The sequence below is a fragment of the Oncorhynchus nerka genome, linkage group LG13, assembly GCF_034236695.1.
Source record: "Oncorhynchus nerka isolate Pitt River linkage group LG13, Oner_Uvic_2.0, whole genome shotgun sequence".
In the NCBI taxonomy this organism is placed as follows: Eukaryota; Metazoa; Chordata; class Actinopteri; order Salmoniformes; family Salmonidae; genus Oncorhynchus; species Oncorhynchus nerka.
Window position 1 is genome coordinate 36,123,895 of NC_088408.1, and position 23,392 is coordinate 36,147,286.

Sequence of the window (23,392 nt, forward strand, 5' to 3'; positions counted from 1 at the left end):
GGTTAATGTGATTGGATGGTAATTATTCGACTAGGCTACCTGTATTTCGCTGAACTCTAGATGGTTTCATTTTATTTTTGGGAGTAAAATGTGGCTACTCAGGTGAGAAAAACACCTCACCCAAATGTATAGCCTCGTTGGAAAATATAAATGGATTGTTTGAAAATGTGAAGATAAAAATATATATATATATAATATCTATCTAATATCTATTAATGTAATAAATGAGGATTTATTTTAATTCGAATCACATTTAAAAATTGTATTGAACCTTTATTTAACTAGGCAAGTCAGTTAAGAACAAATTCTTATTTACAATGACGGCCTGGGAAAACTGGGTTAACTGCCTTGTTCAGGGGCAGAACAACAGATATTTACCTTGTCAGCTCGGTGATTCGATCTAGCAACCTTCCTGTTACTAGTCCAATGCTCTAACAACTAGGCTACCTGCTGCCCCAATTTTTGCGTACCCCCGATGGCGTTGCGCGTACCCGTACCAACAATAGGATCCCTAGCCCCTATATGGAATTCGACTACACACCATAAACCTTAAAGGTGGTGTGATGTGGTAGCCTACATCCTCTGGCCTGTTTGAAATGCACTAGGCTAGTTTATATGCATCCCAGATCGACCTTTTCCTAGAAGAGATTAGACGTGGTATGTCAGACATTTTCATTTTTTATATATATTGAAAAGAAGTGATTTCATTTCAGACAAAATGCAATATAGGCCTATCAGGTCACGTGAAGCATCTGAAAGAGCCCAAAGTTGAATGCATGAAAGAGGGAGGAGAGCATGTGTTTAGTGCTTTGCTGGAGCACTTCATTCATTTTTTAAATGATCAATATTTCTATGTACAGCACTTTCAGATGCCCGCTCATCGTTCATTTCAAACACTGAAACGGTTGGCACAAGAACACAAAAGCAGAATTAAAACAAGAAAGCAATATTTGATACAAACTGCACTTTAGCCACATATCACATATATTTTCTCTCCAAAACTCTCGAACGTGCCGTCCTTGGCCAGCTCTCCCGCTATCTCTCTCAGAATGACCTTCTTGATCCAAATCAGTCAGGTTTCAAGACTAGTCATTCAACTGAGACTGCTCTTCTCTGTATCACGGAGGCCCTCCGCACTGCTAAAGCTAACTCTCTCTCCTCTGCTCTCATCCTTCTAGACCTATCGGCTGCCTTCGATACTGTGAACCATCAGATCCTCCTCTCCACCCTCTCCGAGTTGGGCATCTCCGGCGCGGCCCACGCTTGGATTGCGTCCTACCTGACAGGTCGCTCCTACCAGGTGGCGTGGCGAGAATCCGTCTCCTCACCACGCGCTCTCACCACTGGCGTCCCCCAGGGCTCTGTTCTAGGCCCTCTCCTATTCTCGCTATACACCAAGTCACTTGGCTCTGTCATAACCTCACATGGTCTCTCCTATCATTGCTATGCAGACGACACACAATTAATCTTCTCCTTTCCCCCTTCTGATGACCAGGTGGCGAATCGCATCTCTGCATGTCTGGCAGACATATCAGTGTGGATGACGGATCACCACCTCAAGCTGAACCTCGGCAAGACGGAGCTGCTCTTCCTCCCGGGGAAGGACTGCCCATTCCATGATCTCGCCATCACGGTTGACAACTCCATTGTGTCCTCCTCCCAGAGCGCTAAGAACCTTGGCGTGATCCTGGACAACACCCTGTCGTTCTCAACTAACATCAAGGCGGTGGCCCGTTCTTGTAGGTTCATGCTCTACAACATCCGCAGAGTACGACCCTGCCTCACACAGGAAGCAGCGCAGGTCCTAATCCAGGCACTTGTCATCTCCCGTCTGGATTACTGCAACTCGCTGTTGGCTGGGCTCCCTGCCTGTGCCATTAAACCCCTACAACTCATCCAGAACGCCGCAGCCCGTCTGGTGTTCAACCTTCCCAAGTTCTCTCACGTCACCCCGCTCCTCCGCTCTCTCCACTGGCTTCCAGTTGAAGCTCGCATCCGCTACAAGACCATGGTGCTTGCCTACGGAGCTGTGAGGGGAACGGCACCTCAGTACCTCCAGGCTCTGATCAGGCCCTACACCCAAACAAGGGCACTGCGTTCATCCACCTCTGGCCTGCTCGCCTCCCTACCACTGAGGAAGTACAGTTCCCGCGCAGCCCAGTCAAAACTGTTCGCTGCTCTGGCCCCCCAATGGTGGAACAAACTCCCTCACGACGCCAGGACAGCGGAGTCAATCACCACCTTCCGGAGACACCTGAAACCCCACCTCTTTCAGGAATACCTAGGATAGGATAAAGTAATCCTTCTCACCCCCCTTAAAAGATTTAGATGCACTATTGTAAAGTGGCTGTTCCACTGGATGTCTTAAGGTGAACGCACCAATTTGTAAGTCGCTCTGGATAAGAGCGTCTGCTAAATGACTTAAATGTAATGTAAATGTAAAAAACAAAGGAGGAGATGATTCCACAGACCTCAAATAACTTTAAAGTCATGAACAAAGTCAGAGAGTTAAACAGTATTTTTGCCCATGGTAATAGATTGATTTTAATGCAGTGGATTCAAGGATAATTTAAAACTGATATTTGATTTCATTTACTGTTTTATTTTTCATTGTATTATGACTTTAGGGCGTTTAAGACGTGTATTTCTCTTTTCGAAGGACGACACCGAGGACAAAACATACAATACACATACCATGAGCCCATATGGACTGGGTACCTTTGTGTGTATGTATTCTCTGTAAGACACTGAAATAATGAAATCAATCATGCGACCAGGTGGAGCCTGATTTCCAGCAACACTGCAGCTGATTGTCAAGTATCCACACATAGTACCTGGCATCGTTCTGAGTGACAGCTGGGTCTGTGTCACTCTCCCTGAATCTCAAGTTCACTGAAGGTGAAAACCTCAATGTTGAAAGGTAGATAGCTTTATCGCACCTCTAAATTAAGTCAAAGTCAAAAAGTTCAATCAATGCTGTCTGGGCTTAGTGAGGCTTTACAAAGGTGGACAGTCACATGCTTTACTGCCAGTTAATGTAGCCATTAACACTTCTCTGGAGACACGGACTGCTTCATTAGACTGACCAAACAAGATATGATGATCTGTTACATAGAAAGGGCATTGAGGATAATGAGATGCCGCATGTTGATTATAAATCTCTATTGCACTCCACACTGCCGTTTCCCACTTGGAAAAAAGGAACGCCTACATGAGAATGCTGTTCATTGACTACATCTCAGCGTTCAACATCATAGTGCCCTCCAAGCTTATCACTAAACTAAGGATCCTGGAAATGAACACCTCCCTCTGCAATTGTATCCTGGACTTCCTACCGGGACACCTCTAGGTGGTGAGGGTGGGCAATAACAAATCTGTCACGCTGACCCTCAACACGGGTGCCCCTCAGGGGTGTGTGCTTAGTCCCCTTCTATACTCCCTGTTCACCCATGCATGACAACAACACCGTCATTATGTTTGCAGACGACACGACGGTGGTGGTCCTAATCTCAGACGACAATGAGGCCCAGTACATCACTGGGGCCAAACTCCCTGCCATCCAGGACCTCTATACCAGGCGGTGTCATGGGAAGGCCCTAATACTTGTCAGACTCCAGCCACCCAAGTCATATCTGCAACTGTACGGTCAGCGGTACCAGTGCACCAAGTCTGGAACCAACAGGACCCTGAACAGCTTCTACCCCCAATCCATATATTCTTAAATAGTTATTTAAATAGTTAAACAACTAGCTATATGCATTGACCGTTTTTGCTCTAACGTTTTTTGACTCATCACATACGCTGCTGCTACTGTTTATTATCTGTCCCTTTATTCCTAGTTATATGTACATACAGTATCTACCTCAATTACCTCATGACCCTGCACATCAACTCGGTACGGGTACCCCTTGTAATAGCCAGTATATCATTACTCATTATGTATCTGTTATTATTTGTATTACTACATGTTTTACTTTTCTATTATTTCTCTATTTTCTTTCTTTCTGCATTGTTGGGAAGGGCCTGCAAATAAGCATTCCACTGTTAGTCCACACCTGTTGTTTACGAAGGATGTGATGAATAAAATTGATTTGAAAAGCCAATCCAAGCTCAGCTATCTCCATTTTTGTTGGCCTCTTTGTATACCTTACAACACTATTTCTCTTTCCCATCGGGTTGTCTCAAATTGTTTATGACAACCATTCACAGCATTTCATGTCACAGTGTTTCAGTGACAGAGCCGAAGTGTACCAGCAGCAGCCATCTGGCTGAGACAGATAAGTAGTAAACACATTCCCATCCTTCTCTATATCTCTGTATGTATCAGTTTCAGGGGTTATTCAAGGACAACGATTTTGAGATTACACTGGACGAGATATGCCAGTCTTCCATTTCTCTCTAAAAATCATTCCAAGGGGGATGTATGGATGCCACTAGTCATTACCCCCAGGATATCAGGCAGTAAATACATGATACTGTCAGTCAAGATTACCAAGATAATTAAGCCATGTCATAAACACTGTGTGTGTGTGTGTGTGTGAGAGAGAGAAATATATGTCAGGATGGCTGTCCTTGCCAATGTAAAGACATGCTGGGGGGAGAGTACACAATATGGGGGAAGAACAGGACATTTTTAGTACAGTTTACTCCTTTGTGCATGTTATCAAAGGCCACTTTGGATTATATGTGATGGCTCAGTTGGTTGGAACAGCATGTCCTTGGATGAAAGTGTCTGAGAAAATAAGTTGGCCTATTATTATCGCCTATATTATCACAAATGAAGGGTGGCATATGCCTATGCCATTTATTTGGCTTCGTCAATGACCTTTTAATTTAATTGACTTTTCGTTCTGGATGACTGACTGTCCATCATTGTGGCTCTAAATCCAATCCACCTATGATTTACAGGTGATGATTCAAATTATAATCACCTCAACTCCCTGCCATTGACTCCCACTGCGAATCGGAGCAGAGGGCTAATCCAGTGTATTCAGTGATGGCCAAGCCGTCAGCTGCGCTCTATATCGCATCTCTCTGGCTCATCGTGAGAAAGGAAACCAGCCTCTTCCCTGTGGTGAATAACACTGCGTGCGGTTCATTCATTCTGGAGCGTCAGATGGTGGGGCTGGCGACCGTGCAACTTGCACCGCGTCTCTCTCTCGTCTCTCTTTTTAATGGGCTGTCTGTGCTACCGACCATATATCCAGTATAGGACAGTCATGCTCTGTGTGTAAGCGAAAAATGTTTTATTTCCAACAGGGGACAATTATCGGTTTTGAAATCCAGGCAACTGAGGATGCACAGCGCTTGTGAGGAGGATAGTAGTAGGACTCTGTTCAGCTCCACCGATTTCAGACAACGACGGGAATTCTCATATTCGCGGTATGCCTCCTATTGAGAGAGAGTAAAGCAGGGAAAGAAAATAACGTCTGACCACATTGGATTCTACACTGTCCCTTTGACTTTCTGTGTGAAAAGTAAATGGTGCTAGTTAGTTGCACACTAGTACCCGAACAACCCGATAGTGGAGGGAGGAGCGATGAGAAGAACCCCATCGCCGTATACAACACTGGCTTGCTTTGTTTCTCAGCAAAGGACCCTTTCAGAAATAGGCTGATACTGTTAATTTCTTCAAGTGGCACTGTGTTTGCCTAATGCCGACTGGCACTTTATTCTGGACCATGTACAGTATGATCGAACATTAATTGTAAACGTTTTTCAGATTCTTTAATTCTAGTTTATGGATTATCCATGGACTGATCATTCAGACGTATAATAACCAGATCAAAATGCTACTAATTAAGAACTGACCGATTTTCTGAATTTTGAACATCCGGACATGTAATTCAAACTGTTCCAGTATTTGTTGAAATAGGATTACCAAATTGTTGAACCAATCATAATTGTCTTCATCTATTTCTGCTTGGATACCCGTCGATTGTAATATAGACAGGAGTAAATACGGAGGGGAGTTAATGGGTATGTCAACAAGACTACAGTTTTGACTGAAAACCATCTGGAATTGTGGAATTGGACCTCCTGAAACGTACTCTGCTGTAAAGTGCGGTCGCGTCATTGCAACTGCCCAGGCCAACAGCGCAGATATTTGGGGATTTGAGAGTTACAGTGACCCACGTGGAGCAGAGATCCAAAGTGGACAGTACACCATGGGTTGTTGCAGTGGCAGATGCACGCTGGCCTTTATATGTGGCATGCAATTGGTGAGTTCATGATCTTAATGATTTCATGCATAATGGATTTCTCTTAGGGCAGGCTGGTCTCATAGACTCGACGTAACATAGTATACGGGAGACTCATATAATTATGATATGTTACCTATGGTATAGTTACATAAGGCAGAGGGTTACTTAAAGGAATACTTTGGGATTTTGGCAACGAGGCCCTTTATCTACTTCCCCAGAGTCAGATGAACTAGTGGATACAATTTGTATATTTCTGCGTCCGGTATGAAGGAAGTTAGAGGTAGTTTCACAAGCTAATAATAACTTGCATTAGCGCAATGACTTGAAGTGTATGGGTATCACTTTATTAAGGCAAAAACGAAAGGAGAGTGGTTTGTCAGGGTGGATGGGTAAGTATATAACACTATTGTCTAGCAATCCAAAGGTTGCATGTTTGAATTTCATCACAGACAACTTTAGCATTTTAGCTAATTTGCAACTTTGCAGCTGCTTATGACTTTTTAGCTACTTTTTCAACTACTTAGCATGTTAGCTAACCATTATCAGCCCTTTAACCTAACTCCTAACCCTAACCCCTAGCCTAGCTAACGTTATCCCCCTAGCTAACATTAGCCACAATACATTGGAATTGTTTTTGAAGAAAATTGTGTACTGGGCACATACATTATGAAGAAAATCATTAGGTGGACACAACATTTTTATTTTATTTGTGTGCCTGACATGAATTTCGAATAAGTCATTTCTGTTTATTTCACGATAATCTGTGATCGTGATCATTTCAACACACTATCAAGGAGAGAAAATGGTCCAGCGTGGGAGTCTCTGTAACGGCTTTCTACTGGTGAAGGAGAGTCGGACCAAACTGCAGCGTGTAGATTTCGATCCATGTTTAATAAAACAACTTAACACGAATCAACACACAAACTCAACAAAACAATAAACGAAACGAAAACCGAAAACAGCCTATACATGTGTCTACAAACCTCTAACAAGGACATCAAGACACACAGGACAATCACCCACAATACAACCAAAGAATATGGCTGCCTAAATATGGTTCCCAATCAGAGACAACGGTAAACACCTGCCTCTGATTGAGAACCACTTCAGACAGCCATAGACTCTCCCAGAACACCCCACTAAGCTACAATCCCACTAAGCTACACACCACATACAAAAACACATGTCACACCCTGGCCTGACCAAAACATAAAGAAAAACACAAAATACTTCGACCAGGGCGTGACAGTCTCAAGGAAAAAAATGCCATGGCTGTTTCTTGGTCCCAGTTCGACCCCGGCAAGAGGCATATACTCGGCTATTTCCCTCTCCAAAAAAATACAGCCACACCCTCAATAGTCCACTTCACTTGACATCAGCCACTGAATCTGATTAAATTCTCCAGGTAACTGGCAAAGCAGAATATAGCATCCATTCCAGTAGGCTACATTTGAGTTGTTGATGACAGCATTATCAGCTGCATCCCATCTAATTCCACATTATTCCTGCAGCCTTCTGTAATAAAACCTCAACATGACTCAAGGCGTTAGGCATTTCTAAATGTGACTATGGAAGGGAGCCATTTACAAAAACACCCCAGCCCCTCCATTTCACCATGCTTCCCTGGCATCAGCCCCCAGTGGTACAGCTGGTAAGGAGCCTCTTGTGCGTGTAGTCAGTGAGCACCGGGAGGAGCAGTGTGAGCGCAAACCTTTGTGTAATTCAACACTCCAAATGATCCTATTCCCACTCTCCTCTGAGTTGTGATGATCAAATGATCCGCTTGAACTCTGAATTGTGGATTCGGTCGTACTAGGCCACTGGCGATTTTTCCAGTTATTGATTTAGCACAGAGGACTTGACTTTTAGGGTGGCATACCCTGCCGTAGGCTGTAGTGAAGTGACCAGCTAGTACCCTCATGCATCTCCCAAAAGCAACCTGGACTCAGGGGTAGCGTAACATAGTAAACGAAAATTCAGGACTCTCAAATTAGTAAAATATGTTAAGTTGGTATTAATATGTGGATGTCCATCGTAAATTCCGTATGATATGTTATGCATTACAATTCATACAAAATGGTACGAAGTATACATGATATGTATGATATGTTACAAATTCAATTGAGGTGGTTAACGTTAACTAGGCTAAGGGTTAAGGTTAGGGTTAATGTTAGAGCTAGGGGATAAAATAAAATGTTATTCATCACATGCTTCGTAAACAACAGATGTAGACAAACAGTGAAATGCTTACTCACAGGCCTTTCCCAACAATGTAGAGAGAAAGAACAGAAAAAGAATGTAAAAGTAAAACGTGTAATAATAAAACGGATAATAAATACACAATGAGTAACGATAACTTGGCTTTATACACAGGGTACCAGTACGTAAGTTGATGTGCAAGTGTACGAGGTAATTGAGGTAGATATGTACATATAACTAGGAATAAAGTGACAGATAATAAACAGTAACAGTTGTGTATGTGACGACAGAAAAAAGTTAGTGCAAAAAGGGTCAATGTCCAGGTAGCTATTTGGTTAAAGGGATACTTTGGGATTTTGGCAATGAGGCCCTTTATCTACTCAACCAGAGTCAGATGAACTCATGGACACCATTTTTTATATCTCTGTGTCCAGTATGAAGGAAGTTAAAGGTAGTTTTGCGAGCCAATTCCAACTAGCGTTGACTGGAAATGACTCATCCGCCACCAATGTAAGTAGTTGCAAACATACAGTACCAGTCAAAGTTTGGACACACCTACTCATTGCAGGGTTTTTATTTATTTGTACTATTTCCTACATTGTAGAATAATAGTGAAGACATCAAAACTATGGAATAACACATATGGAGTCAGGTAGTAACCAAAAAAGTGTTAAACAAATCAAAATATATTTGAGATTCGTCACAGTAGCCACCCTTTGCCTTGTTGACAGCTTTGCACACTCTTGGCATTCTCTCAACCAGCTTCATGAGGTAGTCACCTGGATTGCATTTCAATTAACAGGTGTGCGCCTTGTTAAAAGTTCATTTGTGGAATTTCATTCCTTCTTAATGTGTTTGAGTCAATCAGTTGTGCTGTGATGGAAGGCAGGGGTGGTATACAGAAGATAGCCTTATTTGGTAAAAGACCAAGTCCATATTATGGCAAGAACAGCTCAAATAACAAAGAGAAACGACGGTCCAGCATTACTTTAAGACATGAAGGTCAGTAAATGAAGGTCAGAACATTTCAAGAACTTTTAGAGTTTCTTCAAGTGCAGTCTCAAAAACCATCAGTGTTATGATGAAACTGGCTCTCATGAGGACCGCCACAGGAGAGGAAGACCCATAGTTACCTCTGCTGCAGAGGATAAGTTAATTAGAGTTAACTGCACCTCAGAGGAGACTGTGTGAATCAGGCCTTCATGGTCGAATTGTTTAAAAGACATCACTGCTAAAGGTACTAATAAGAAGAAGAGACTTGCTTGGGCCAAGAAACACAAGCAATGGACATTAGACCAGTGGAAATCTGTCCTTTGGTCTGATTTGTCCAAATGTGAGATTTTTGGTTCCAACCGCCATGTCTTTGTGATATGCAGAGTAGGTGAACGGATGATCTACGCATTTGTGGTTCCCACCATGAAGCATGGAGGAGAAAGTGTGATGGTGTGGGGATGCTTTGCTGGTCACAATGTCTGTAATTTATTTAGAATTCAAGGCACACTTAACTAGCATTACTACCACTGCATTCTGCAGCGATACTCCATCCCATTTGGTTTGCGCTTAGTGGGACTATCATTTTTCAACAGCACACTGATCCAACACACCTCCAGGTTGTATAAGGGTTATTTGACCAAGGTGAGTGATGGTGTGCTGCATCAGATGACCTGGTGTCCGCAATCCCCTGATCTCAACCCGATTGAGATGGTTTGGACCGCAGAGTGAAGGAAAAGCAGCCAACAAGTGCTCAGCATAAGTGGGAACTCCTTCAAAACTGTTGGAAAAGCATTCCTCATGAAGCTGGTTGAGAGAATGCCAAGAGTGTGCAAAGCTGTCATCAAGGCAAAGGGGTGGCTACTTTGAAGAATCTCAAATATAAACAAATCAAAATATATTTTAACAATTTTTGTTTATTACATGATTCCATGTGTTATTTCATAGCTTTGATGTCATCACTATTTTTCTACAATGTAGAAAATAGTTTTTTATTTTTTATATCTGGCATGTTTAGGTGTGTCCAAACTTTTGACTGGTACTGTATATATTTGATCAAACATAGAATTGTACCTTTACTGCTACAGCCCAATAAAAACACATTGAATAACACATTAAAAAATGGCAAAACAAACAGACCAAAAAATAAATCATGAGGAACAAGGTTTTGAAATGACTGTCCTGTATCTAGGAGTTATCAGAAAGCTCAGGAAATAATATTTAATCCCTTTTTTTTGTTGGTCCTGTGACACTTGGGGGTCGTAGAACAAAACAGAGAACACTACCCCTTTCCATAGTGGGGTCATATTAGTTTGTATCCCAAACCGTTCAGACTTTTTTCATGAGAAGACCGATTTTTGGGATGTCTCCTAGTCTGACAAACAGTGCTGTAGCTCTGCCACTTTCCACCGCAGACATAGGCGGGTCCGGTGGATTTGAGACACAGCCCAAGCAGATATCTCTAGCTTAAACAGACGGCTTTTGATCGGGATGTTTTTATTATTTTAATTAGATTGACACATGGGTGCATCAATCGACTCTAGGGTTTTTAAAGTAACCTAATGCCTTCATCTGTGATTGAAATGCCGGGAACACAAAAAAATCGTGTGGTGGAGGGGAATATTGTTTTGTGTGTATCTGTCACGAATTTCGCATATGTAATTTGTGTCTATTTCACGATAATTTGTGATAGTAGGTTGGATCATTTTGAGTGAAAAACACAAGTTAGACATGCCGACTCAGCTATGAATGGATCAGTCCATTTGGTATTTGCCCGAAATGCCAGATGGCCAGTCCGCCCTTGGCCTCTTGTTTCACTACTCTTATGAGGATGTCTCTTCAATTAAAAATGGTTAATTGTTCACTTTCAAACATAGCCCTTGACAACAACATTAAATAGTATCTGCCTGATAGTTTTCATTAAAACACTCATTGCTATACTATAGCCTACTCAGCCAAATGCAGGTTAGATTTCAAGGAATCAGATTATATTCATGGTCAAGGCAAGCTCCTTTGAGCTTCATGGTCCATTGTCATTATTTTGGAGATCAGCCTCCATATGAACCTATAGACCCTATTATAACAAGGTGTTGCATGAGTAGGCTACTATCTCTCATTCCATGTATGTCACAATGTGTCCTATAGACTACAGTGACTCACTGTCACTTAACTGATAGTAGATGGTGGTGACCATGTCAACACCATCCACCAGCTGGTACATATGATGAATCACCCTTGCGTGATGGGTCACATGACATTTGCCAAGTCATGTTCAGCACACCCCTTAAGAATGTGCAGATGGCTATTTTGTGTGTACAGTATGTGTGTGTGTGTGTACACATTAGTGATGCATGAGTTGACTCATATACCGCAGCCCCCGTGGTTATTTCCGCAGGGCAGGCATTTTTAGAGTCATGATGGGGGGGTGGGTTGAATAAAGAGAAAACAATACCTTTAAAATATCCATAAATGTATCATTCTTGTGCAATTTATCTTTTTTTAAAACAATTTTCTTAAATTATGTTAAGCTATCTGGCATTAGTGTGTAAGCCTAAGCTTTAAGGCATAACTGTATGCGTGCCAAATAGCCTACACACCAATTGCCAAATGCTTTTGGGAAGGGTAGAAAAAGTTCATGTTCGATCCACGGAGGCAAAAAGAACGATGTCGGAGTTTAATTCGATAAGAGAAAAGCTGTGAAATGGAGAGTTGAAAATAAAGAGAAAGGGGGGACAGGAAAGTCATGTTTGGGAAAGATTTGGTGAAGTGCTAAAATAGGATGATAGCAGCAGGATATGTTCTATGTTATTATTTGAGCCGCTATACAACTTTGACAGTCACAAGAAGGGGACTTCAAATACTGTAAGCCTATCAAATACTGTAAGCCCATGGCACGTCAAGGGAACTGTAGCCTACTGTTCAGATGGGTTGAATGGAAACTGAACTCTGGACACTGACTGTAGGTCTATAACCTCTCAAGTAGCCTTAATATTAACTCCTGCAGAATTAATATTTTTTTGCAGTTAAATTATAACAGGGACAAGAGTGGAAAAATATAATTGATTTCTTTTAGCATCTTGGGAGAATGTGAACATGCAATTAGATACCATCTGTAGAGGCGCTGTCTTTATCAACATCATAAAAGCTGATTGTATTTCAACCACAAAATATGCATCCAAGCCAAACTGAAATCTTATCAGAAACGTGTTTGGTCGTTTTAACAGCTTTCTATTTCCTTTCAACCAGTCATTTGCAACTGATGTCATTTGGAAATTTTGCACTGAAAATCTTCTCAGTTTTTTTTTGTTATTGCATTTTATCCCCGGTCCCTGAAAGAAGCAGAGATGACAGAGAACATTACTGATGTTAACTAGGTTGAAGAATACATTCTATTGATTTATAACATTATTCTGGTGAGCAAGGGTTTATTTGGTCTTCTACGGCAACATATAATGACTGAAAAGAAACTGCATGTATCTAATTATAGACAAGTTGCCCCCCAAAAATTATAGGCAGAAACATATAGAAATCAGGCAAACATTATTCCGCCGTCTCTGACTGTAGTCCACATCCCATTTTCTATATTAGCTGGTTATGGTTGGGTGCGTGCCTCAGATTTTCATCTGAGGATGGGTTATTAGCAATTGTGGGCGGGTGAACAAACAGCCGACCCGAGCAGTAGTGTACATGTCTTATAGCCGGGCGGCTGTTAGAGAGACTCAGCCGAGGCGCAGTGGGCGAAGCCACCCCCTGAAGTCTGTTAATTACAACTCCCAGTCTTCCTAGCTGGAGACCTAGCATTCGGTCCGCTCTGGTCACATTGTTAGCAGACGGCTGTACTTTTACAGAACATGATAAGCCACCTCCTTTCAAAAAAGGCTTTTAGGCTTCTCTTAGCACTGACTATGTTGGTTGTAGCGGAAAAAGTCTGCCTATGTGTAACTTAAAGATTATTTATACTTTTCGCATGTTCTGAAGAATAATGTAGGCAGTAGGCCCCACAGACACTGTTCTGCACAATGATTGGTGTTTGAAGAAGGAGATAGTTTGAGAAGGTACCACAGGACAGCTGTGTCTGAGAGCCCACGCTGGAGTTGTTCTGATCGCATGGACACCATGTCCAGCCTCACCCACAGATACCCCTGTGATCAATGAGCTCTCATGCACACAGCGCTGGAGATAACCTTTCCCAATCCCCCTGACTGCATCCAGCCAGACACTCCTCCTGTCATGTGTAGCCTATCTACAGCCCTGCTTGCTCCCCAACACGGATCCATCAGTATTTCAAAGCACGGCTGCGGTGTCATAAAGCTGGAGTAGGAATGCATCCTCATCCACTGGGCCGCTTTTTAGCAGCGGCTACATTTAGTGTTTCGTTAATGCTCTGAAGCAGCAGCTGGAATTTTTAAACACTTGTGGGCATGCTCTCTAATTTCCTCCCAGAAAATGTTTCTTCCAGTCGTTAGGAAAGCCCTGTTAGGCTTATTTCATCATCTGTGCTTTTCCCTTTACCTTGAGCTGACTGCTTGACCTTGGCTGATGTCAGAACTTGTAAACAGTTTTGTAAACCATTTTATGTGTATTGATTTAGAATAGGAATTATGCACCAAAACAGTAGGCTATGTAAGTATTGCAATATTTATGCATGCGCCTTGATTAGACCATTTGAACGTAACAGTTTATCATACTCGGTCTTTCAAGCATTACCTCTCACTTAGTAGATTTGGAAACACAACACTCAAACAACCCAGAACAAATGCTCTCGTGCTCTCAAAGTGACTTCAAATGGACAATGTGTCACCCAACAATATGATCCATGCTAAATAACCATGACGAAAATCTTTTAAAAGTGTTAATAAACTCAGCTGCGTTTTTCATTTTGTTTGTGCTTCAAACCGTGTTTCAGAATGGATGTTAATTTGATGCTAATTCCCACAGAAGACTGAGCAAGGATTAAAAAGAGATTGTGCTGTTCAAGTGTATGACATTTACCAATTTATGAAAAACGAAGAAGACCTGTTCATGTTTTTTCTAATCATGACATAATGCAGAGATTATTTACCTCTTTTGATCCTGCCTTTGATCCTCTCAGATATGATTCATTTTTCATTCACTACCCCATCGTGTGCACATTGAATTGCCATATAGTTTACGGGATATTTCCTCTACCACGAGGCTATTTTTGAGAGCACTCAAGTTGGCTTCACACTACATCAGTTATCACTATTAATGTCACATTGCTGGTATGTTCCACTGAAAATAACTTCGCATTAGTTTGTTTTCATATGTGATAGTGCTTGAACACAGGGGCGTAACTTTCACTGGGGACGAGGGGGGGACATGTCTCCCCCACATTCTGAAATATATTTTTTGTCCTCCCCCGCCCAGTTTTATCATTGGTATGAGATACAAAACGAGGCAACGATGTGCTTCAGGACCATGCGGACGCCTCCAAGCAGTCGGGTAGGCTGTTTGGAATATTTATCCGGCTAGATAAAAATACATAGATATATATTATGTTCCCCCACTTCTAAAACCAAAGTTGCGTCCCTGCTTGAACATATGACTAGATGTAAATGGTATAAATTCAGCTTGATCCCCTCTGTCGAAGACGCTTGGGCCTTATTTTCAGTGGTATTGTTAACAAACACGCCCCCATAAAGAAAATTAGAATTAAAAACAGGTTCAGCCCCTGGTTTGACCATGATCTTGAAGAATTACACCACCTCAAGAATTGCATTTGGCGAATGGCTCGACACACGCATACTCAGGCTGACTGGCTTTTAAATCAAATCAAACTGTATTTGCCACATGCGCCGAATACAACAAGTGTAGACTTTACCGTGTAATGCTTACTTAGCCCTTAACCAACAGTGCAGCCCTTAACCAACAGTGCAGTTCAAGAAGAAGAACATATTTACCAAGTAGACTAAAATAAAAAGTAACAATAAAAAGTAGCACAATAAGAATAACAATAATGAGGCTATATACAGGGGGCACCGGTACCGAGTCAGTGTGCAGGGGTACAGGCTAGTTGAGGTCATCTGTACATGTAGATGGGGGCGAAGTGACTATGCATAGGTAACAAACAAACAGAGAGTAACAGCAGTGTACAAGTGGGGTGTCAATGAAAATTGTCCGGAGACTAATTTTATGAAATGTTCAGCAGCGCCTTACCGCTTGGCTTGGAGTTAGAAGCTGTTGAGGAGCCTGTTAGTCCTAGACTTGGCGCTCCGGTACCGCTTGCCATGCCGTAGCACAGAAAACAGTCTATAACTTGACTGGAGTCTCTGACAATGTTATGGGCTTTCCTCTGACACCGCCTATTATATAGGTCCTGGATGGCAGGAAGCTTGGCCCCAGTGATGTACTGGGCCGTTCGCACGACCCTCTGTTGCGTCTTACCGAAGCCGAGCAGTTTACATACCAGGCGGTGATGCAACCGGTCAGTATGCTTTCGATGGTGCAGCTGTAGAACCTTATGAGGATCTGGGGACCCATGCCAAGTCTTTTCAGTCTCTTGACGGGGAAAAAGATTTTGTCGTTCCCTCTTCACGATTGTCTTGATATGTTTGGACCATGATAGTTTGTTGGTGATGTGGACACCAAGGAACTTGAAACTATTGACCCGCTCCACAACAGCCCTGTTGATGTTAATGGGTGCCTGTTCGGCCTGCCTTTTCCTGTAGTCCATGATCAGCTCCTTTGTCTTGCTCACATTGAGGGAGAGGTTGTTGTCCTGGCACCACACTGCAAGTTCTCTGACTTCCTCCCTATTGGCCGTCTCATCGTTGTCAGTGATCAAGCCTACCACTGTTGTGTCGTCAGCAAACTTAATGATGGTGTTGGAGTCTTGTTTGGCCACACAATCGTGGGTGAACAGGGAATACATGAGGGGACTAAGTACAACCCCTGAGGGGCCTCAGTGTTAAGGATCAGCATGGCAGACATATTGTTGCCTACTCTTACCACCTGGGGGCGGCCTGTCAGGAAGTCCAGGATCCAGTTGCAGAGGGAGGTGTTTAGTCCCAGGGGAGTGATGAGCTTCGTGGGCACTATGTTTTTTGAACGTTGAGCTGTAGTCAATGAACAGCATTCTCACATAGGTGTTCTTTTTGTCCAGGTGGGAAATGGAAGTGTGCAGTGAATGTTTGTGAATGTTGACCTGTTTAAAGGTTTTGTTCACATCGGCTACCGAGAGCGTTATGGCACAGTCATCCAGAAGAGCTGGTGCTCTTGTGCATGCTTCAGTGTTGCTTGCATCGAAGAGAACATAAAAGGCATTTAGCTCATCTGGTAGGCTCGCGTCACTCGGCAGCTCGCCCTGCCACATCCGACGAGAGGCAGAGCCGGTGTAGTAGGATTCAATCAAATTCCTGTATTGAGGCTTTGCTTGTTTGAGGACATTTCGTTCAAGTAAATGAGAAATAAGTGCACTCTTTGGCTATCTGTAAGGCCAAAGTTATTTACTTTAAGGAGCAGTTCTCTCTCTGTGGGTTTAACCCCACAAAGTTCTGGAAAACAGTTAAAGACCCGGAGAATAAACCAATCCTCCCCACAGCTGCCCATGTCCCTTAATGCTCTTTAATCACCACTTCGTTAAGTCAGGATTCCAATTTGACTCAGCCATGCCTCCTTTCCCGTCCAACATCTCCTCATCTCCTGCCCCTTCTAAGCGACTATCTCCGATGCCTCTCCCTCTTTTTCCCCTGCCCCGCTACAAAGTTTCTCCCTGCAGACAGTCACTGACTTTGAAGTGCTAAAGGAGCTCCTGAAACTTGACCCCAATAAACATCCCTTCCTTCTTTAAGGTTGCTGCCCCTATCATCGCCAAGCCTATCTCCAACCTTTTTAACCTGTCTCTCCTTTCTGGGGAGTTTCCCATTGCTTGGAAAGCAGCCACGGTTCGTCCTTTATTTAAAGGGGGAGATAAAGCTGATCCTAACTGTTATAGGCCTGTTTCTATTTTGCCCTGTTTATCAAGTGTTGGAAAAACTTGTCAATAATCAACTGACTGGCTTTCTTGTAGTCTATAGTATTCTCTTGGGTATGCAATCTGGTTTCTGCTCAGGTTATGGATGTGTCACTGCAACCTTAAAGGTCCTCAATGACGTCGCCATTGCCCTTGATTCTAAGCAATATTGTGCTGCTATTTTTATTGACTTGTCCAAAGGTTTTGATACGGTAGACCATTCCATTCTTGTTGGCCGGCTAAGGAGTATTGGTGTCTCTGAGGGGTCTTTGGGCTGGTTCGCTAACTGCCTCTCAAAGAGTGCAGTGTATGAAGTCAGAAAATCTGCTGTCTCAGACACTGCCTGTCAGCAAAGGAGTACCCCAAGGCTCGATCCTAGGCCCTACGCTCTTCTCAATTTACATCAGCAACATAGCTCAGGCAGTAGGAAGCTCTCTCATTCATTTATATGCTGATGATACAGTCTTACACTCGGCTGGCCCCTCCCCGGGTTTTGTGTTAAATGCTCTACAGCAAAGCTTTCTTAGTGTCCAACAAGCTTTCTCTACCCCTAACCTTGTTCTGAACACCTCCAAAACAAAGGTCATGTGGTTTGGTAAGAAGAATGCCCCTCATCCCTCAGGTGTTATTACTGCCTCTGAGGGTTTAGAGCTTGAGGTAGTCACCTCATACAAGTACTTGGGAGTATGACTGTCCTTCTCTCAGCACATATCAAAGCTGCAGGCTAAAGTTAAATCTAGACTTGGTTTCTTCTATTGTAATCGCTTCTCTTTCACCCCAGCTGCCAAACTAACCCTGATTCAGATGACCATCCTACCCATACTAGATTACGGAGATACACTTTATAGATCGGCAGGTAAGGGTGCTCTCAAGCGGCTAGATGGTCTTTACCATTCGACCATCAGATTTGCCACCAATGCTCCTTATAGGACACATCACTGCACCCTATACTCCTCTGTAAACTGGTCATCTCTGTATACCCGTCACAAGACCCACAGGTGGATTCTTATTTATAAAACCCTCTTAGGCCTCACTCCCACCTATCTGAGATATCTACTGCAGCCCTCATCCTTCACATACAACACCTGTTCTGCCAGTCACATTATGTGAAAGGTCCCCAAAGCACACACATCCCTGGGTCGCTCGTCTTTTCAGTTTGCTGCAGCTAGCAACTGGAACGAGCTGCAACAAACACTCAAACTCTCTTCATTCAAAGACTCCTATATTTATATTGTATTTATTTGTCATTTTTAATCCCAGGCCCCATCCCCACAAGAGGCCTTTTGCCTTTTGGTAGGCCATCATTGTAAATCAGAATTAGTTCTTAACTGACTTGCCTAGTTAAATAAAGGTCAAATAAAAATAAAATGTAAATAAATGTTAAAATGTGAAATATGCTAGCTCCTCATCCTACCCCCTAGTGGTGTTGCCAGGTTTCTGTAGGAGCAGAGACAGCCGATCAATTTGAATAGGGTTCCTCACTGGGGTAAGTCAGCCAGGTTCCCCAGCTCTTATTGTACCATTGTTATCTGAGAGTGGTAGCTAAGCACTGCCATGGCTCATCAGCGTCGGTGTCAGGAAGGCTAGGCATTAACCATTGGAAGTCAAGCTTCTGTGTTAGGCATGGAACCAATACACGAGAACACAACAACTCATCCCCCTCGTTTGTGTTGCTTCTGATGGTCTCATTGTTGTATGTTGTTAAAACAGCAGTGTGCATCGGTGGTGCGGTGGCTGCTGGGAGAAGCAGTCTGCTGACCTGCTGGTTGCGGCTTTGGACCTTTATAAAGATAATTGGCCCTATGTTCTTTGGGTCCAGCTTTTATATCAGTGAATGTTAACTGTGTGCCCCACCCCTAGAGAAGCCTGCAGGCTGAACAAAGACAGCTGGGTAGGCTGTGAGTGTCATGAATCAAAACACTATAAATACATTTGTATTGAAAGCTGCAAACTGTCCAGAGCACTCTGGTATAGCGGACATGAAAGCTGGGCTATGTTTGTAGTAATAAGATGTAATTTCCTGACTGATGTTGGCTGCTTGCAGCTGGGTTCCGTGTGGCTGCTAGATGTGGGAGGTCTGAACCTCTGCTCTTGACGGAGCCGTTGCTCTCGGTGGAGGAGATGGTGAGCAGGAGACCTGCTCATTTACATACTCTCCAATTACATTAATGCACTGTACATCGTAAGTACACTATGTTTCCACGTATTATGTAAAACAATTTATATCTTTCATATCAGTGCATCATTACTACAGTATTTAGGTATTATCGTATTTTCCTTAGGGAATGATGTTCTAATTAAACTGACACTAAGTCAAAGTAAGGAAGGGAAAGAACCAACAATAGGCTAATTGAATCCAGACTAAAAAGCCTAGAGGTACAAAAACAAGGACAAAAAAAAACGTTTAAATGCTACCCATTACATTTTTTTCTTCTTGAATTATGTCCCAAGTGGTTATGATTCCAGAGAACAATTAGAGTGTTATTGACCAGGTTTAAATTGCATTTCTGAATGAGCTGTAGTTAGTTAGTTCTGGGCAGTTTGCTGTGGATCATTGAAGCAGGACAGGGAAACAATTGGGAATATGTATTTAGACTGATATTGTGAACTAATTGTTTGGGAAAATAGTAAATTGACATGTATTTATTCCCCTGTCAACACATGTACACCTCTGAATAATTAATCTGGAGAAATGTATGCACTTCACATCATATGTAGTGAACTCATCGTGTTGATGCTCTGTAAGGGTATCACTACTCTATCCACGACTCAAAGACCACAGGATAAGCTATGTGATGTCACTTACCTCCACATCCTCTGCACTACCGATTTAGTAAACGTATGCTATGCTAATCTGGCACAAAAGGTTTCTGCCACTAGTCAAAATGTCATATTTTTGTTAAGAGTATGCCCACTTTCAGCGATTACCATAAAACGTTCATCTTGACAACGTGATCCAAAAGCAAACATCAGGTGGTATCACTACAGAGCAGAGAGGAGATGCATCTACAGTACAAAATGGGCACGGCCTCAAACATAACAGGTTTAGTGTAGAGTGTCGTTGAATTTCAAAATCAGATTGCCGATTCACTCTAGAGATGGGGAAAACGTCTGTGGAATGACTGGCATAAATGGTCCAAATTCCTCACCTCAGGGTCCATATCTGTCTTCTGCTCTGCAGTCCCAGTCCTGCCAACAGTACACTTATATGATATTAAGGAATATGGCGCTGCAGTGGCTGCACATGAATCATTGCATTGTGTATCTGATAAGTTTGCCCTGTAATCCATTTTATACATTCAAACCTGTCATGGAGTTTAGCCAAGCAAGGTTCACTGTTAGGATGTGTTTTTCTCTGCATTTCTGTTTGAATGTCTTTCATGTCTTTAGGGATAGCACCTGCTAAATCTATCCACTGGTACAGTACAGTAGGTGGTTGCTGTCATGTTTTTCTGGTTGTTTTTCTCCCAATTGTAACATGGTAGGCTAGCTGGATTTATGCATTTGGCTTCCAACACAGTAAGGCTTTAAATTAGGCCCTGACAACAAAGCTTTGCTGGTTCCAATTGTGGAAATAAGCATGTTGTGCGACAGCATTTTCACTAGCAAAAATCTGTCAACAGCTAAAAAGTTGCCATCAACTGGTTTGGAACATGACTTTAGGTTTCCAGCATTGACAGATGGCGGAATAAGTTGTTGGGCCAAATTCTCTCTCAATATTTACTGCCTTAGCTTGCAAAACCCCCTGCATTTATCCAAATGGAGATTTCTGTTTTGCCTGGTTTTGTTTTTTATTGTTTATCCCTGAAGGTGAAAAACCTATTGTTCCAAGTGAACCAATATGCTTCTTAGCAGATCGAAGGATAATTTATTTATGTAGAAATATATGTGAGTAACTGCAGAGTGGTGCCATATGTTTTATTAGGTTTTATTGTCTTATGAGACTACTAAACTGTATCCTGATGCTATAAGTAGTACCACCACAAACCATAATATAATGCAATAACAAACCTTGATTAGATTCTAACACAGGTTATTGCAATGCATTATTTTCCTCCATGCAGTCTTATCAGATCCAGACACATCTACTCATCCTTTTACACTCATATTGCTGAGGGAAACTATTACACAGAACTACCTGTTCTGATTTGATTGAATCCATCCCTTCTGCACAAATGATAGAGATTATATAATGTTAGCGGAGCGGTGGCTTGTTTCTCAGCATTGGTTTTCAGCCTCTCTAGTGACTGAGGGAATTGTCAGATAGCTGTATATACAATCATAAAGATGAAGGTAAAATATTGTTTGTAGCTTGAGTGATGGCAGGTACGTGTCACAGAAAGCTGCCTGTCTAGTAAGGAAATTCCTTGACGTGGGGAAGAGAAAAATTAATTATCTCCCTGTATTGCCACGGATATCTTATAAGGCAGAAACATTTAATGACTCTTCAACATGTTATAAATCATTCAAATCTTAAAAGGTAGACTTAATGAAATGACGTTGCCACTAGCGGCACCGCAGATATTGCGACGAGTGAGATGCAAGACTTCGCTCCCACACAGTCACACACAGTATCCGCTCGTGTGCATGGGTTTGCTTTACAATGTTAGAGCTTGGAATCGGGACCAAAACAGTGGGGGAGTTTAGCCTTGCGCTTCAAAGCTCTTAGTCGTTGCGGAAATTGACCCACTCTACTGTTTACTTTCTGCACCTACCTGTATGTCATATCGCTGAGTCTACCTTTTTAACAAGACCAATACATATGAGTGCTGTGAAGGTGTGTGGGGGAAATCTCTTTACTCTAGAAAGTTTATGCCCATTGCTTTTAACCCCCAGTATTCCATTAACCTCTCCTCTTAGCCCTGTCTATCTTTTTGACAGGAGGTATGCCTTCAGTACATACAAGGACACTGAGATGAACCCATTGCTGCTGTCTGTTTGTTTGGGTAATTGTCCATTGAGCTGAAGTATAAAAAATGACAGTGTAGCTTAGCAACAGAAGGTACCAGGTAAGAATTGCAGGAAGTACAATGTGTATAACTGCAGAGGTATTTAAATTGGACTCCAAACTTCTGACACCTCGACACGCTACATTTCTAAAACGTCCAGCTTTGTCTGACAATAACAGTGCGAGTTGGATAATAACTTTTGAATAAACTAAATGCAGTCTGCCAACCGAAGATGTTACTCAGGGTTTTTTTGTCTCCTGCTCAATCTCTTTCCAGCAATTTGTCAGCCATTTGTCAGAACCCTGTAAAACGCAATGAAAACATGTAGCTCAGTAGAGTGGATATGAGGCCACGAGGCATGTGAGAGGCAGTTGTAGAGATATGAGGGTAGGCCTGAGTGGCCACAGGTCTGAAGGCACATCAGAGGCATTCTGCGGGTTAATTATGGAAGGCCTGGGGGGGGGGGGGGGTCAACAGAGCTAGCCGCTGAATGGGAATGCTAGGCAAGTGGACGACTGATTAAGGCCAGGCTGAGATCAGTAAACATGGCGATGTGGATGGGCACGTCCACGGCTCTGAGGGCAGCTCGCTTTAAAGGGGGTTTAACCTCAGCGATGAGCCATGAATGCAGGGATGTATGGCAGTCGCCATGTCTCTGTGAGGACCCGCCTGCCTGTATAAAATGACAGGGCTGGATTTGATAGGTTCACAGTTTTGTGGTGATTGGTTCAGTGATGCTTAAGAACAACGACAACTGACTGTTTAAGAGATGAGGAGTCTGTACCAGGTTGACATGTAAAACAATGTCTTCGATTGATACTTTTCATTGTTATTCTGACAGAAAGCTGTTATTTGGTGACAAAAAGTTAACGTAATTATTAGACTATTATTTTATTTTCACAGCTTCAAGCTCAAATTGTTGCCTATGAATTTTCTCCAGAAAGCAGTGTTTCCAAACTTTACAATCTAATAATAAACAGCTTGGTCACCATGAAATATGAATACTTGTACCCATAATGCCTCTGCCTAAGCTGTCTATGTTAAATCCCTAGTTGGGAGGGAAGGAGTTGTTCTCTCTG

The 23,392-nt window shown here is 42.5% G+C and overlaps 1 protein-coding gene across 2 annotated transcripts in view; it reads left to right on the forward strand.

Moving 5' to 3' along the window:
• Positions 1-5,007: 5,007 nt before the first annotated feature.
• nkain2 (sodium/potassium transporting ATPase interacting 2) overlaps positions 5,008-23,392 on the forward strand; it is a 179,133-nt gene continuing 160,748 nt past the window's right edge. For both annotated transcript variants that reach the window (XM_029676846.2, XM_065026367.1), the window contains exon 1: positions 5,008-6,221. In XM_029676846.2, coding sequence (XP_029532706.1) covers positions 6,168-6,221 — 54 coding nt within the window. In that variant the 5' untranslated portion in view covers positions 5,008-6,167. The remainder of the gene's footprint in view (positions 6,222-23,392) is intronic.